The sequence below is a fragment of the Schistocerca serialis genome, chromosome 8 (genome assembly GCF_023864345.2).
Source record: "Schistocerca serialis cubense isolate TAMUIC-IGC-003099 chromosome 8, iqSchSeri2.2, whole genome shotgun sequence".
Taxonomy (NCBI): Eukaryota; Metazoa; Arthropoda; class Insecta; order Orthoptera; family Acrididae; genus Schistocerca; species Schistocerca serialis.
Genome location: NC_064645.1, coordinates 472,228,224 through 472,242,704, shown reverse-complemented (window position 1 = coordinate 472,242,704; position 14,481 = coordinate 472,228,224). Strand labels below are relative to the sequence as shown.

General features: G+C 43.8%; 1 protein-coding gene across 1 annotated transcript in view; it reads right to left on the bottom strand.

The window, feature by feature from the left end:
• LOC126416223 (putative inorganic phosphate cotransporter) overlaps positions 1–14,481 on the bottom strand; it is a 261,101-nt gene that overhangs the window by 47,276 nt on the left and 199,344 nt on the right. Inside the window, exons 6-7 of the mRNA XM_050083826.1 lie at positions 12,548–12,768; positions 6,239–6,385 (exon numbers count right to left, since the gene is read on the bottom strand). Coding sequence (XP_049939783.1) covers positions 6,239–6,385; positions 12,548–12,768 — 368 coding nt within the window. The remainder of the gene's footprint in view (positions 1–6,238; positions 6,386–12,547; positions 12,769–14,481) is intronic.

Below are 14,481 nucleotides of genomic sequence, written 5' to 3'. Positions count from 1 at the left end.
TTAAATCAAAATCAGAAAAATATTAATGTGCTAGAATCAGAAAAGTATTAATGTTTGTAACAGTTTCAATGTGGGCAGCACTGCACAGTGCTGAGCCAATATCCAGTATTTTCACTGAACATCTGCAAAGTTATTCTTTTATCAGCCAATCTACTGATATTATTTGTATGAAGCTATTTTACGGCTGGCTTTGTACTTCGCTGTGCCAAGACTGCATACATTCTACGCCTAGTGTGGAGAGTACAGAATACAAAGATTACATCCGTTGCGACTCTAGAGCCAAGGAAAATTTATTTTACTGTTAATTTCCACAGGGGGTTTTGTCAGTTTATTGTACAGGGCCATAGAACTCGGTGCTCACGGGACAAGGCAAATTTCAGAGGGATTGATTTCATTATGGGCATTGCGTATTCATTTTCCAGATTAAGTTGTTTAATTTTGTTGGATTACAGTGAAACTGATTAAGCTCATCATTTGCTCAACAACACATCTCACAGTAAATTTACACAACACAAACATTACGCATTTCATTTTCATTGGCAAACAAACACTTAAATTTTTAAAGAATGTTACAATTTTTTAAAGAACGTGGCACTTTTATAAAGAACGTGGCACTTTTATAAAGAACGTGGCACTTTTATAAAGAACGTGGCACTTTTATAAAGAACGTTACATAGAACCAAAATACACACATCAAAAAAAAGTTTTACATCACCTCGGTTCCGAGAGTTCCGGAACCTGTACAGGAAATTAGAATAGAGATCAACATAAACATCATTTCCGTCCTTTTCATTGTTCATGAAAATCATACATTGCATGTTGTACCATCATACAGCGAGACCTTCAGAGATCGTAGTCCTGATTTCTGTACACACTGGTACCTCTTATACCCAATAGCACATCCTCTTCCATTGATGCATGCCTGTATTCGTCGTGGCATACTATACCCAAGTTCATCAATGCGCTGCTGGTCCAGATTGTCCCACTCCTCAACGGCGAGTCGGCGTAGATACCCCACAGTGGTTGGTGGGTCATGTCTCCGTAAACAGCCCCATTTAATCCATCCCAAGTATGTTCAACAGGGTTCATGTCTGCAGAAAAAGCTGGCCACTGTCATCGAGCGATGTTATCCTGGAGGAAGTCATTCACACGATGTGCATGATGGGTGCGCGAATTGTCGTCCATGAAAACGAGTGCCTCGCTAATATGCCGCAGGTATGGTTGCACTATTGGTCGGAGTAGGGCATTCGCGTATCGTACAGCGGTTGCGGCGCCTTCCACGACCGCCAGCGGCGTACGTCGGTCCCACATAATACCACCCCAAAACAGCAGGGAAGCTCCACTTTGCTGCACTCGCTGTACAGTGTGTCTAGGGCATTCAGCCTGACCAGGTTGCCTCCAAACACGTCTCCGACGATTGTCTGTTTGAAGGCATATGCGACACTCATCGATGAAGAGAACGTGATGCGAATCCTGAGCGGTCTATTCGGCATGTTGTTGGGACCATCTCCACCGCGCTGCATGGTGTCGTGGTTGCAAAGATGGACCTCGCCATGGACGCCAGGAGTGAAGTTGCGCATCATGCAGCCTATTGCGCACAGTTTGAGTCGTAACACGACGTCCTGTGGCTGCACTAAGAGCATTATTGAACAGTGTGGCATTGCTGTCAGGGTTCCTCCGAGCCATAATCCATAGATAGCGGTCATCCACTGGGCGGCCTGAGTGAGGCATGTCATCGACTGTTCCTGTCTCCCTGTATCTCCTCCATGGCCGAACAACATCGCTTTGGTTCACTCCGAGACGTCTGGACACTTCCCTTGTTGAGAGCCCTTCTTGGCACAAAGTAACAAGGCGGACGCGATTGAACCGCGGTATTGGCCGTTTAGGCATGCTTGAACTACAGGCAACACGACCTGTGTACCTTCTTCCTGGTGTAATGACTGTAACTGTTCGGCTGTCGGACCCCCTCCATCTAATAGGCGCTGCTCATGCACGGTTGTTTACATCTATGGGCGGGTTTAGTAACACCTCTGAGCAGTCAAAGGGACTGTGTTTGTGATACATTATCCCCAGTCAATGTTTATCTTTAGGAGTTCTGGGAACTGGGGTGATGCAAAACTTTGTTTGATGTGTGTATTAAGTTAAACAGGGAAGTAAAAGAAAAATTAGTCTGCCCACCGTTAATTGCTTTGCTCAGAAAGTGGTAATTGGCTGAATAGTACATAAAATTACCAGTATTCTCGGGCTAATTTTAGTTTTTAGAAACTCTGCTCGGAAATCATGTTCTAATCGAAGATCATCCCACTATGTGGACATTAAGAATAATAAGTGCTAAAGGGTGAACTCTGATTTTGAAGAACTGTATTTCTTGAGTTAGTTTAACCGTTTTCAAGGGCTACAAGCAGGAAAAAGCATATTATGTAGATACAGGCAGCAGGTCAGCTACTTTCTATTTTTTTATTCTAAACTATGAATGAACTGCTAAGTTTCAGTTTTGTTCCTATATGATGTCGCAAGCCCCTTGTGGCTCCTCCCTTTTTAAATCTGTTACAGCAAATGGAGCACTGCACAGCACTGATAGCGCACTTTGTAAAATACTTCCAGTCTAGGGATGGTGAAATTACCGTACAGAACAGACAGGACAAGTCATGCGCAGTGCATGTACACACATACTGTCTACCAGGCCATGTAACATTTTAACAGACGCATTATTGTCTCAGAATGCTGTACGCATTCTTATGGCACATGTTTTTACTCGTTTCTGACGGCATCGTTATTAAAATAGCACTGATCGCTCTTCACATTTTCGATAATAACGCAATGGAAATATAACGAATAATAATTACTCGTTTAAAAAAAAAAACATTTTATTCAAACTCAACAAATTTTAGCGCTGCTACTATGACTAATTCATACTTCGGTATTTTTACTCGGTTATCACACTGAAGAACCAAAGAAACTGGTACACCTGCCTAATATCGTGTAGGGCCTCTACGAGCACGCAAAAGTGCCGCAACACGACGTGGCATAGACTCGACTAATGTCTGAAGTAGTGCTGGAGAGAATTAACACCATCAATCCTGCAGGGCTGTCCATAAATCAGTAAGAGTACGAGGGGGTGGAGAATTTTACTGAACAGCACGTTCCAACACATCCCAGATAGCCTCAATAATGTCCATGTCTGGGGAGTTTGGTGGCCAGCGGAATTGTTTAAACTCAGAAGCGTGTTTCTGGAGCCACTTTGTAGCAATTTTGGACATGTGTGTGTCACACTGTCCTGCTGGAATTGCCCTAGTCCGTCGAAATGCACGATGGACATGAATGGATGCAGGTGATCAGACAGGATGCCTTCGTACATGTCACCTGTCAGAGTTGTATCTAGACATATCAGGGGTGCCATATTACACCGGCTGAACACCCCCCACACCATTATAGAGCCTCCACCAGCTTGAACAGTCACCTGCTAACATGCAGGGTCCATGGATTCGTGAGGCTGTCTCCATATCTGTATACGTCCATCCGCTCGATGCAATTTCACACGAGACACATCCGACCAGGCAACATGTTTCCAGTCATCAACAGTTCAGTGCCGGTGCAGAGGGGTCCAGGTGAGGCGAAAAGCTTTGTGTTGTGTAGTCAGTCATCAAGGGTACACGAGTGGCCCTTCGATTCCGAAAGCCCATATCGATGATGTTTCGTTGATTGGTTCTGTTGAGGCCACATGTAGTAAGCGTTGCTTCATGCAGTGGAGAATGGCAAAACAGGGGCAGCCGGCGATCGCGGCATTACGAAGTAGGCGCGGCACAGATAGCCTTGCTGACAGTTGCTGTCTATCAGCCGGCTGACGCAAGGACGCACGCAGGCCGAGCGCCGAGCGAAGCCTGGAGAGTGCTGAGTAAGGGAAGTGAGGCCAGTACGCTAAGCTACGCTGCAATATACTGCGGGAGTAATAACAAGAAGCTGAAAGGTAAAAAACGTCCTCCCACCGGATTTAAATACTGGAGCGCAGGCAGCAACGGGGAGAAGCCATTAGGAAGCAGTTCGGATCTGAAGACGGACGTGGTCCGTATCCGAACGTTCAGTCTTCGTAGGTGACGATTCCGGAAGTCTGTTCAAGCTCGCAGGAGTCATCCGTTCGCCACCAGATGTCAACTTCAGCTCTGGATGTCTGCCCGAGTCCGGTCGGCACCATGGCTGACTAACTACAGCAAGAACTTCCAGCAGGACTGGCCGAAGCGCGGTCTTGGTCACAGGCACTGACGGGTACTGACGCCCGGACTTCACGGCAACTGGGAGCCACGGCGCGTGGTCCATTCACGACAGGACCTCGCGGACATCGCGACTGACGGCTTCCCAGCCGCCAGTGTAGCAGGCGTCGGCAGCTGACCTCATGGGGACGCGGCTCCGTGGGCGTGCCCGTACTGGGGGCGCCGAGTGGCGACGAGTTCATCTCAACCGCAGGGCATCCTGGCTTCAGCGGAGCCCTGCTGGCGCGCGTTGCGCTCATTGTCGGAGAATCTACACAGCAGCAGCCAGGCGGAAGGACCCGGAGGGCTGGGCAGCGACGACGAGGGAGAAATTGTAAAGAAAGCTCAATAAATAATTGTAAAACTCAACGCCGTCTCAGTCTTTGGGGCAGCCACTGTGTCTGCTGCTTATACCAGTTTCTTTGCCGCTTCAGTGTAGTAAAAAACAAAAAACACCTATTATAATCGACACAAAATAATTACCTAAAAATACCGATTATTCAGAACTAAAATACTGGTATAGGTTTTAGCCGGTCGGTTTTTCCCGTCCCTATTTTATTGCCTGCCAGATCCTTAATGTACCAAAACAAGGGCCCCAACAAAATTGCCTGGGGCACCCCGGAAGTTACTTCCACTTATGTCGATGAGGCTCTTCAGTACCTAACAATGACAGTGGCCTTGCTCATCCTGCGTGTCGATATGGAGGAAGGTCGGAGATACCGGGTTCATAGTGGCTGCTGTATCAAAATGGTGTCTGTTCTTTCGGAGATACACGAAAGAAGAGATACCACATACAAACTCTGGACTTTGTTTTTGCCTAGCTGTACATTCACCTGATTACCTTGCTCCGAGGGTTGCAGGATGCCACGCGAGGAAAGCGGAAATGGTGTTTTGCATCATCGACGTTTTCGTAATTCACGTGGGCTGGCATGGAAGAGCTCATTCTATTCTAAAACCTGCATTATGTTTGAGATCTGAATATTTTCTAAGATTCTACAGCGGATGGATGTCGATGAGACTGGACCGTAGTTTAGTGGATCACTTCTGCGCCATTCTTGTACGTCGACCTGACCTGGGCGTACTTTTAATGATTGGGCATAGTTTTCCGTTCAAGGGATGTCCGATACGTTGTAGCTGAAAATGGGAACATCAGATCCAAATTCTGTACAGAATCTGACAGGGAAGCCATCTGGTCCTTGAGTTTTGTTTAGGTTTAGGGATTTAAGCTGTTTTTCGACAACACTGATACAATACCTGTATCAATCATTTCTAAGGTGGCGTGGGACGTCAGTGAGCACAAGAAAGTAATGTTGCTTTGTGTGGGCTCTTGGAATCTAATGACTTTCTTATACTCCGTCCCATTGTGGTTTGCTGAGCATTACTAAGATGCTATCGTGCTGAATAAACTAATCTGTGACGAACTGATAATCGATCGAGCAGATGTTTTGTAGATGTCCTCCTACGTCATTAAAATACCCGTACTAAGGATCCTTCCAATAACGATCAATCACGTATTAGCACTCTCCTAGGATAAGTTTTAATACCTGTTCTACATTAGATTGTTTCACGTAGATGGCCCTTTACACGTAGATGTTATTAGGTACTTGACACCTGTAAGTGATCCACTGATATAGCCAATCAGGAGGCACACGATAGCGATTTTTTTGGCTGAGACGCTTACAGGTTATCGGCTATAAGGTCATCATAACTCAGAGTATGCAGGTAATAAAAAGTCACTTATCTACGTAGCCAAATTCAAATTTACTAAACAGTTCTTGGAGGAAACGCCCTTGTTGTGCAAGGTATAATTATGCCAATAAAACAACGAAATTCCAAAATAGTATCGCATCTCTTTGGTATACCACAGTGCAATGCGCAGTATTATGAACTGAAAACACACAAGTTATATGACACATTTAAATCTGGCGAAAAGCATAGAAATTGGATCTCATTAAAGCTCATACAGCGGCTAAGGTGGAAAGAACTCTTACCTGTTTGATGTCGAAGCCGAGAACTTCAGACATGTACTTGGGTCCTTCAGTCATCAGGAAGAAGAGTCCTCCCAGATTGCCGAAGTGCAGTGCCACCAGCGCCAGGAACGGACAGGAAGTTATCACCGACAAGAACGGCAGCACCCTCTGAAACAGGATCACTGTGTTGGGACTCTAGATTCACTTGGTACCAGATACTGGATTTCATGCTTGCCCATGTAACAACACTGGTAAAAATCCGTGGTACATTTAGGATTATGCTTGTCCGGCGTATGCACATAAATTCTACTAATTACCTGTACGGATTGCGCCCACAATTTCGATCTCAAATTCTGTTGCAGCGCCCAACACCTCTGCCTTACCCACCTTCAACCCTGCCAACAGAATACTTGTAAATTCACCATTTTGCATATCCCTCGATCTTATAAAATCCAATGTCCAGAACCAAGCACATCAGTAAATTATGTCCGCATTATTGTATTTGTGCACCCAAGTTGCCATCCTACGGAATCATTTATTTAAAATAGCACAAAAGCCATATCTTTCACTCCGCTGTAGGTACAATCAAATATGCTGTACCCTCTGACCTTCTGTACATCCTCTACACTCCCACTGTCTCTCGGTCCCTTCTTCTTGTCCTCTGGTGACATCAACTTCCGTGACCCTCATCCCACCCTCCCAGTTCAGTGTCAACCAGTTCACCTCTTGGTACAACGACTGGCTCCTAAGGAGAAATCCTTCCAAGACACATACAGTAATTATAGGATGAACTATCTGCAGCTTCCAGTCCAATGATATCTGTCTTACCAGGTACAACTGTTCCATACAAGTAACCAACACAATGAAATAGACTTTCTCGATTGAAGTTCTCAGTCACATAAAATCTTTTAAAAGACTTAACCGTCTCCTTTAATTATCATATTTGTTTTATTCATAAAATCACCTATAGCAGTTTGGATCTTTAAACATTTCCAAGCGTAACGTAGTGAAAATTTCGTGTAAAGGCATAAGCCAAAATTTTAAAAATCATCATATCCTCAGACTTATTACTGAACGTTTTGACATCATTTTCGTGATTTTTTAATGAATTCCGTTTCCTTTTTCTCTCTGAAGTTAAACGTCTACGAATCTCAATTGAGCCTAGATCCTACTACAGTGCCACACTTCACAGAGCACACTCTCAACCTCGCACCTAAGTACTGCGATTACCGCCTCTTTGGAACACTATTTCCATTTCTGGTATCTCGCGACCGAGGTCATTTACCTAGTGACGTCATCACTCTTATCAGTGACGTATCACTCTTCTCAGTCACGTCATGGTCCTCCATCAAGCCACGCATTCCTAATCCCCTCTGCTCCACTCTCCTATCCTACCGCCAGCCAAACAAATATCCAGAAGCCCAGTTGTGCTTTATGCCCCACCCACCTCCATCTGTTTCCAATCAATCACAGCAAAGCATTAAAAGGAGGCAGCCAGTCAAAATGTACTTTCAGTAAATAAATAAAATAAATTTTTTAAAAAATTAAAAATTCAACTAGGCCAGTTGCGCTTCCCACCAGCCAGTCAGAGTGTACTATCAAAATTACGTGTAAAAATGGCGCCAAGCTGCATTACTTCCCTAACATTTGTGTACACTTACATAATGCTCGCGTAATAGTATAGCAATGTGTAAAAATGACTACAAGTCAAAGATCACCCATCGAAGTGCCGGCCACGCCCGACAGCGCTTAACTTCGGTGATCTGACGGGAACCGGGGTATCCACACTGCGGCAAGGCCATTGTCTGTGTTGTGGTGTGTAACAGGGTAGAAAAGGGGGGGGGGGGCATGGAGGTTAAAAGTGTGACGGAAGGTAGGTCGCTCGCATCTGGACTGTGGTCATGGACTTCCCTCCTTCATAAATCTACTAAATGAAGAGTGAACAGACAATTCCAGATTCTCTCTATCGCACTACGTCACAAAAAGCGCCTACAAGATATTTCACAAAGGTATACCGACCTGTCCGCATCTCGCCTTATGCATCCCGGTGACGCAGTGCAGGTGGGGAGTTATTTTCCACAAAGTATGTTAATTCTATATAGTATACATAATTATATGAGTTGCTGCTAACATAAACGCAAGAAAAGCCTAAAGTACAGATCCTACGCTAATCTCAGCACACTGTTCTACACTGCTACAATAAAATTGTTTCTTAGTCATCCCGCAAAGCAGCTGTTATGTTCTTTCGGGAAAGGGAACTTCCTCAGCATAAGCGCTGCTCACTTTTTAGTTTACAGACGGACATTATGTGCGGGTCTCTCACGTAAGTAGGCAAAATAACTTCAATAAGCTCGTGTTTATCTAGCGGAGCTACTTTCAATTTTTTGAGTACTTATCTGCAGTTGTTGAATGAGCCACTATGTAAATAAGCTCAACAGCTGGAACTGTCAACTGAGGAGCCTGCCGCAACTGTAACGCGCTATCAGTATGTTGTCGACAATGTCGATTTCACTGCCTGCACTGGGATACTGCAGTATGTATCGTGGATGTTCGGTAGTGCGTGCACTAAGTGGACCGCACTCTACAAGAGCCAGCAGTTTCTGAATGGAGGAGGTTTGCGATTACAACATAGTCACATGGCTTCACAACATGCTGTCAACGAGAGACAGCAGCAAGGTATCACATTTATCAATACAATCCCTTTCCCATCAACACCGTAGGCCAATGACAATGTCACACTTACAAACTAAGCGTTTCTCAGCCGCTGATTGTAGGAATGTTCAGATGGTTCAAATGGCTTTGAGCACTATGGGACTTAACATCTGAGGTCATCAGTTCCCTAGACTTAGAACTACTTGGACCTAACTAACCTAAGGACATCACATACTCCATGCCCAAAGCAGGATTCGAAATTGCGACCGTAGCAGTCGCGCGGTGCCGGACTGAAACACCTAGAACCGCTCCGCCACCTCGGCCGGCTATAGGAATGTATTCCACACAAAAGCTCTTCATAGCTGGAAACAAGTACCTACTTAATAAACTGACAATAGCTCCACTATATAAACACGATATAACTAAAGTTATTTTTTCTATCTACGTAAGAGAACTGGACAGAAAATGCATCTGTATTCTTAGCAGCTCATACATGTATTCAGTGTGGTGTTAAGTAACGACCTCCCCCTCCCCCCCCAAACCCCCCTTCAGTTTGTTGTCTGCACAACGCGTCCCCAGTGATTCATAAGGCGAAATAGGGGAGGGTCGGTATAACATTGTGAGACACCCTGTAGTCGCTTTTTCTAACGTAGTGCAGTAGACAGAATGGGTAATTGCCTGCTCGCTCTTCATTTTGCAAACCTCTGAAGGAGGATAGTCGATCACCGCAATCCAGCAACCTAACCTACGTCACACTTCTAATCTCCAACCCCCCTCTCCGCATTTCCACCCTGATACACACCCAGAATACAGTTTATCCCTTAATATGGTTGTACTGCAGAAAGATGAGGCACACACATATAATATTTGTTCTTGACCCACTTCATTTAACAATAAACATCAGTTTTATAACATTAAAACCCTACTTTTAACAAACTGCGATTTTGCCACCCCCTGCAACATGGAAATTATTAATGCTAGAGAAAAAAAATTCATAGAACCTGACTGTAGGAAATTTAATGTAGTTTAATTTTGCACAGGATAACATTTTCGTTGGATGTCGCAGTTTTCGAGGTATTCGAGAAAAACCTAAACAAATGACCTTTACATTCTCCTCCATCCCCATGCTCATACCACACTGGTCAGGATTTTTAGTATGTTTCTCATGAACTCTTTCCTACCACTGTACATAAACTTTCGACTATACGAATTTTCCCTCCCGCAGTCGATATTTGCTGGCCTTTGAATAAAATTTTCTCAGTTTTCAAGGTTAGCATTGGGGGGAGGAGTAGATGTCATAGCGAAGCTCCTCAAGTTGCGTTAGGGAAAGAGGTGGAGGATGTGGAGAGGGTGAGTGACAACGGTAAAGGCGCGGCAACAGGCTGGTGACAGAGAGGAAGGGAGCCTGGGGATAGAAGGCGGATATAGAGGGTGAGTCGACCAATGTCTACATAAATACTCCGCAAGCCACTGCATCGTGTATGGCAAAGGATACCATGTACCAATACTAGTCATTTCTCCTCCTATCCCACTCGAAAATGGACGTTTGGGTGATGGCCGAAGCCAATTACAGTCGCAAGTGTAAAGTTTCCTTAATACTATGAGTGGTAGTGTGCATAACTTAGTTCAGTGCTCAAAATATTTACGATAAAGAGCACACGTGAGACAGATTATGTATTCATTTGTTGTAATCATCTGGTGGTAATGATGCTGTGGCAAGACTTACAGCTCTTTACTGAGAAGTAGAGCCTCATTTACGGATAATCATAACCGTTACAGCACCATTTCATAAACGAAGCCACGGCATATCTTTTCCAGCTAAGGTGTCATCATGATCTTCAGAATACACCAGATGAGACATAGAAACATTTTGAGGTGTACGTGATGCTGTACTTCTCCCACTAAAGTCCCCACGTGTAGAGCTAGCCTGTTACAACCAGGTGCCCAGGTGCCTGGGCACGTCTTTCAAAGAAGTGGTAGGTGTTGTACAGTGTCCGGCTATTATTTGTGAAATTGTAGAAACATATCATAAAAAAGAACAAATTCAAGAGGTCGGCTGTCAGAAAAGGAGAACTTGTGACGAAGCAAGCTGGGACCTCTTCACTTCCTCTCTTGTTTTGCCATCTGCCTCCTTAATGTAATTTTATATTCATTTTTGCCTAATTACCATTAACATGCATGAGTATAATCTGCATCTTCATAAAAGAGAAAGAGAAGAGTCTTAAGGAATATAGCATCAGGTCTAATTTTGTGCTTAGTTTTGTGTATGTTATTAATTTCCTAATTTATTTTGAGCATTCCTAGTTAATACTTTTGTTATATGATGAAATCAGTAATCGTTTCGTGACTTAGATTCTGTTGTTGACTTAGATATAAATTCTGTACTACTTATAAACGTTTGAAAGAACTACTAGGATTCTTAAAGTACTTATTGTGCTCTATTCGAAAACATATTAGCAAAGCCAGCAATTAATTAATTCCAAATTAATAACCAGGTTTCCCAAAAGTATTGTTTGTATATCTACATTTGTTAATTTCATTATTGATACTAATAATTCGCCCTCTGCTTTGATGAGGAAAAAATGTTAAAAATAAGGAGTTTTCGATGAAATCAGTTAATTGAATGAGTTTTGTTTTAATTGTAATTTCTGTAACTTGAACATTGAACAATGTATAGTTTCAGTGCCTATTATAGTGAGGATATATTAAGGACCGATTTTTGTCCCGAGACAGTCAGTCCACGGCCGATTTTCAGACGGGAATTATGTACTTGTTAAATTAACAACAATGCATCAACTTACCTGTGGAATAATTGTAACACAAATAGGCCGTGTGTTAAAACAATTAATGACAATGTCTGTTCAATTTATTTGAGAAACAGTGTCATACATACCGTATTATTCTGCAAGAACTGTGAACTGTGTGGTTAAGTTTTTACTGCTCATAGATGTTGAACAGCAAACTATTGTAGCAGTATGCTGATGTTGCCTACAACCTGTTAATGAGACTTATCAACATTTACCTATAGTGAACTGGCCATATAATTGTGTAATATTGGAGGGTTGTGAGCAGTGAAAGTAAAGAACTGTGAAATGCAATTGTGCAAGTGTCGGCTACATCTTTTACAGTATTCAGTGTAAAACTTCTTCCACCGCCCCCCCCCCCTCCCACCCATTTTTCAGCCAACATAACAATGCAGTACGTCGACACCGAGCACTATCGACGAAGAAGTAAAGCAGGCGAAAGTCGCAAACTCCTTGGACTATGTGGGAGAAACTTGCCATGCATTCTTGAGTCAACTCGGTAAAAAAGGCACACTGTGAGAAGATTTGTCGTTTGCAGCAAGAAAAACTAGCAGAAGAAATGTGGTACTGTTGTAAACTACTTGAACATATCTTTTGTTCGATGTTTCGAACTGAACGATACACGAAATAATTTAAGACATGCAGAGCTTTCCTTCATTGGAAAGTTTTTTTGATGTCAGTAAAGAAATAAATGCAGCAGCAAACATAATTTCTAGAACAACAGAAATGATCAGCATAGGCGGGACTGGCATGAGATAGGTGTCATTGTGTACAGTTCTGCAGTGCTGGGGCCAATCCAACAGCAAAGGGTCAGCACACAATGGCAGCCTCGATTATCTCTGTCAGCAACTCCTGGACGAGTAGTAGATCTCACCTTCTCCGTGGAGACGGTATCCGCGATGCTGGTGGTGATGTAGGTCAACTCGTCGGGCGAGATGCGCGGGTGTCTGGCGGGAGAGTCGTACACCGTCACGAACCACAGGATGGTCCAGACGCCCACGATGCCGCCGAGGATGTAGAAGCTCGCCTTCCATCCCAGGGCCTCGATAATGGCCGAGCAGATGGGCCACGTCACCACCGTGCCGAAGGTCCCTCCTGGGAACCGCATGCCAGTAAAGTTCCCCTGTTCTATGCAGGTCAAGTTATTATTATTTCAACCTCCTCATCCCATACTGGCAAGGGGTGGGCTGCCAGCGGTACAATAACACAGTCTTCAGCCAAAAGCCCGCACAATTTAAATAAGAGACATGACAACAAGAAATTAAATACGCAAAGTTAAAAAAATCTTTAAAATCTATGAGAAGATGCTTGCATGATGGTATTTACGTAGAAAAAATACAAAGTTGTTTCCATTCATTACATTAAAATCAGCAAAGGCTAATAGGTTAAGACAAAATGAAAAAATAGACATTTCAAACACTGTAAAAAATGACAGTGATGTGCATTAAAAATGAGCACTACATTTTCACCAAAACACTGAAGGACCTGCACAGCTGGAGAAAGTTGAGGAGGGAAAATTGCGTTCTAGAGGATGGAAGTGGTTGGTTAAAAATGTAAGGGTCTATTAGGGAGGAAACAAAAGGAGATTAAGTTAGGCGTTGGGGTGGTTAGTGGAAAGAGAGAAAGTGAAGAGGAGTCGGGTCAGTGGGCAGTGCCATTGAATCAAGAGTGGACAGGACTTGGAGAAATGATTAGGGAAGAGGGAGAGGGGAGCCCTGGTCTGCAGTGAGATAGCTGGGGAATTACAGTATGTATATCAGATAAATGTTGGAGTGGATTTCATTATCTTGGAGAGGGAATCGGTTGAAAATGTGTTGTGGTAAGAAATGGACGTTTGTAGGTGTAGCGACTGTGGGATGTCTTTGTAACGGCGCGGCAGCCAGGGGAAGACACAGATTATTGGAATGTGGTTTGCAGAGAGCGAAGGACATGCAGAAACATTCAGTGTGGGTGAGGAGGGTTTGATGAGATACTAGAGCAGCCACGTCGGGGTAGTAAACGTATGTGGAAAGCATGCTGCATTGCTTCACGTTCAAGGTTTTTGGGAGGACAGATAAAACTTAGGTCGAACGAATATTCAGGCAACAATTGCATAGGAAAGGATGGGTAAGGCAAAGGTGTTTTCCAGGGTGAATACGATTGGACATGAAATTGTGGTAGCGTTAACGAAGGAGGGAAAGATCTAAAGTTACTTCCAACAGGATGGAGCAACTGTCCATTCACCCAACGGAATGTTGGAACACATTTACACAATCTTCACATGTGACAGAGTTGTTAGGAGAGGTCAGTCTGGTCGTAGCCCTAGCTGGCCTCCCAGGTCACTGATCTGTCAGTGTGCGATTACTCAGTATGGGGAGCCATCAAGTCTAAGGTGTACTGTAACAACCATCATAGTCTTCAAGAACAGCAGCAGAAAATTGCGGAAGAGACTACAGCAATTCCAGCAGTCCAGCTTCGATCCGCCTTCAACAACTTGCTGACCTGGCCAAAAAGTGACAAGAGATGAATGTTGGTCACTTTCAACATCTGCTATAGTCAGCTTAATACTGTATTTCCTTTCCTCTGCTGTGTTTCTGTCTACCTTCTTGGAACGCTGTTCTCCAGACCAATATTATTTGCCCGCCCTGTAGCGGTCGAGGATAGTGGAGGGTTGTAAACCCCAACTTCAGTCAGTTAGTTGTTTTAGTCTCTTGTGGCCTTTCTGTTGAATAGCTAGTATATGAGTTTTCCATGTTCGTTGGCTATCAGTTGTTAATATGAGTTATTTCAATGAGTTAGTTAATCAGGCAAGATACTTGTGGATGGCGA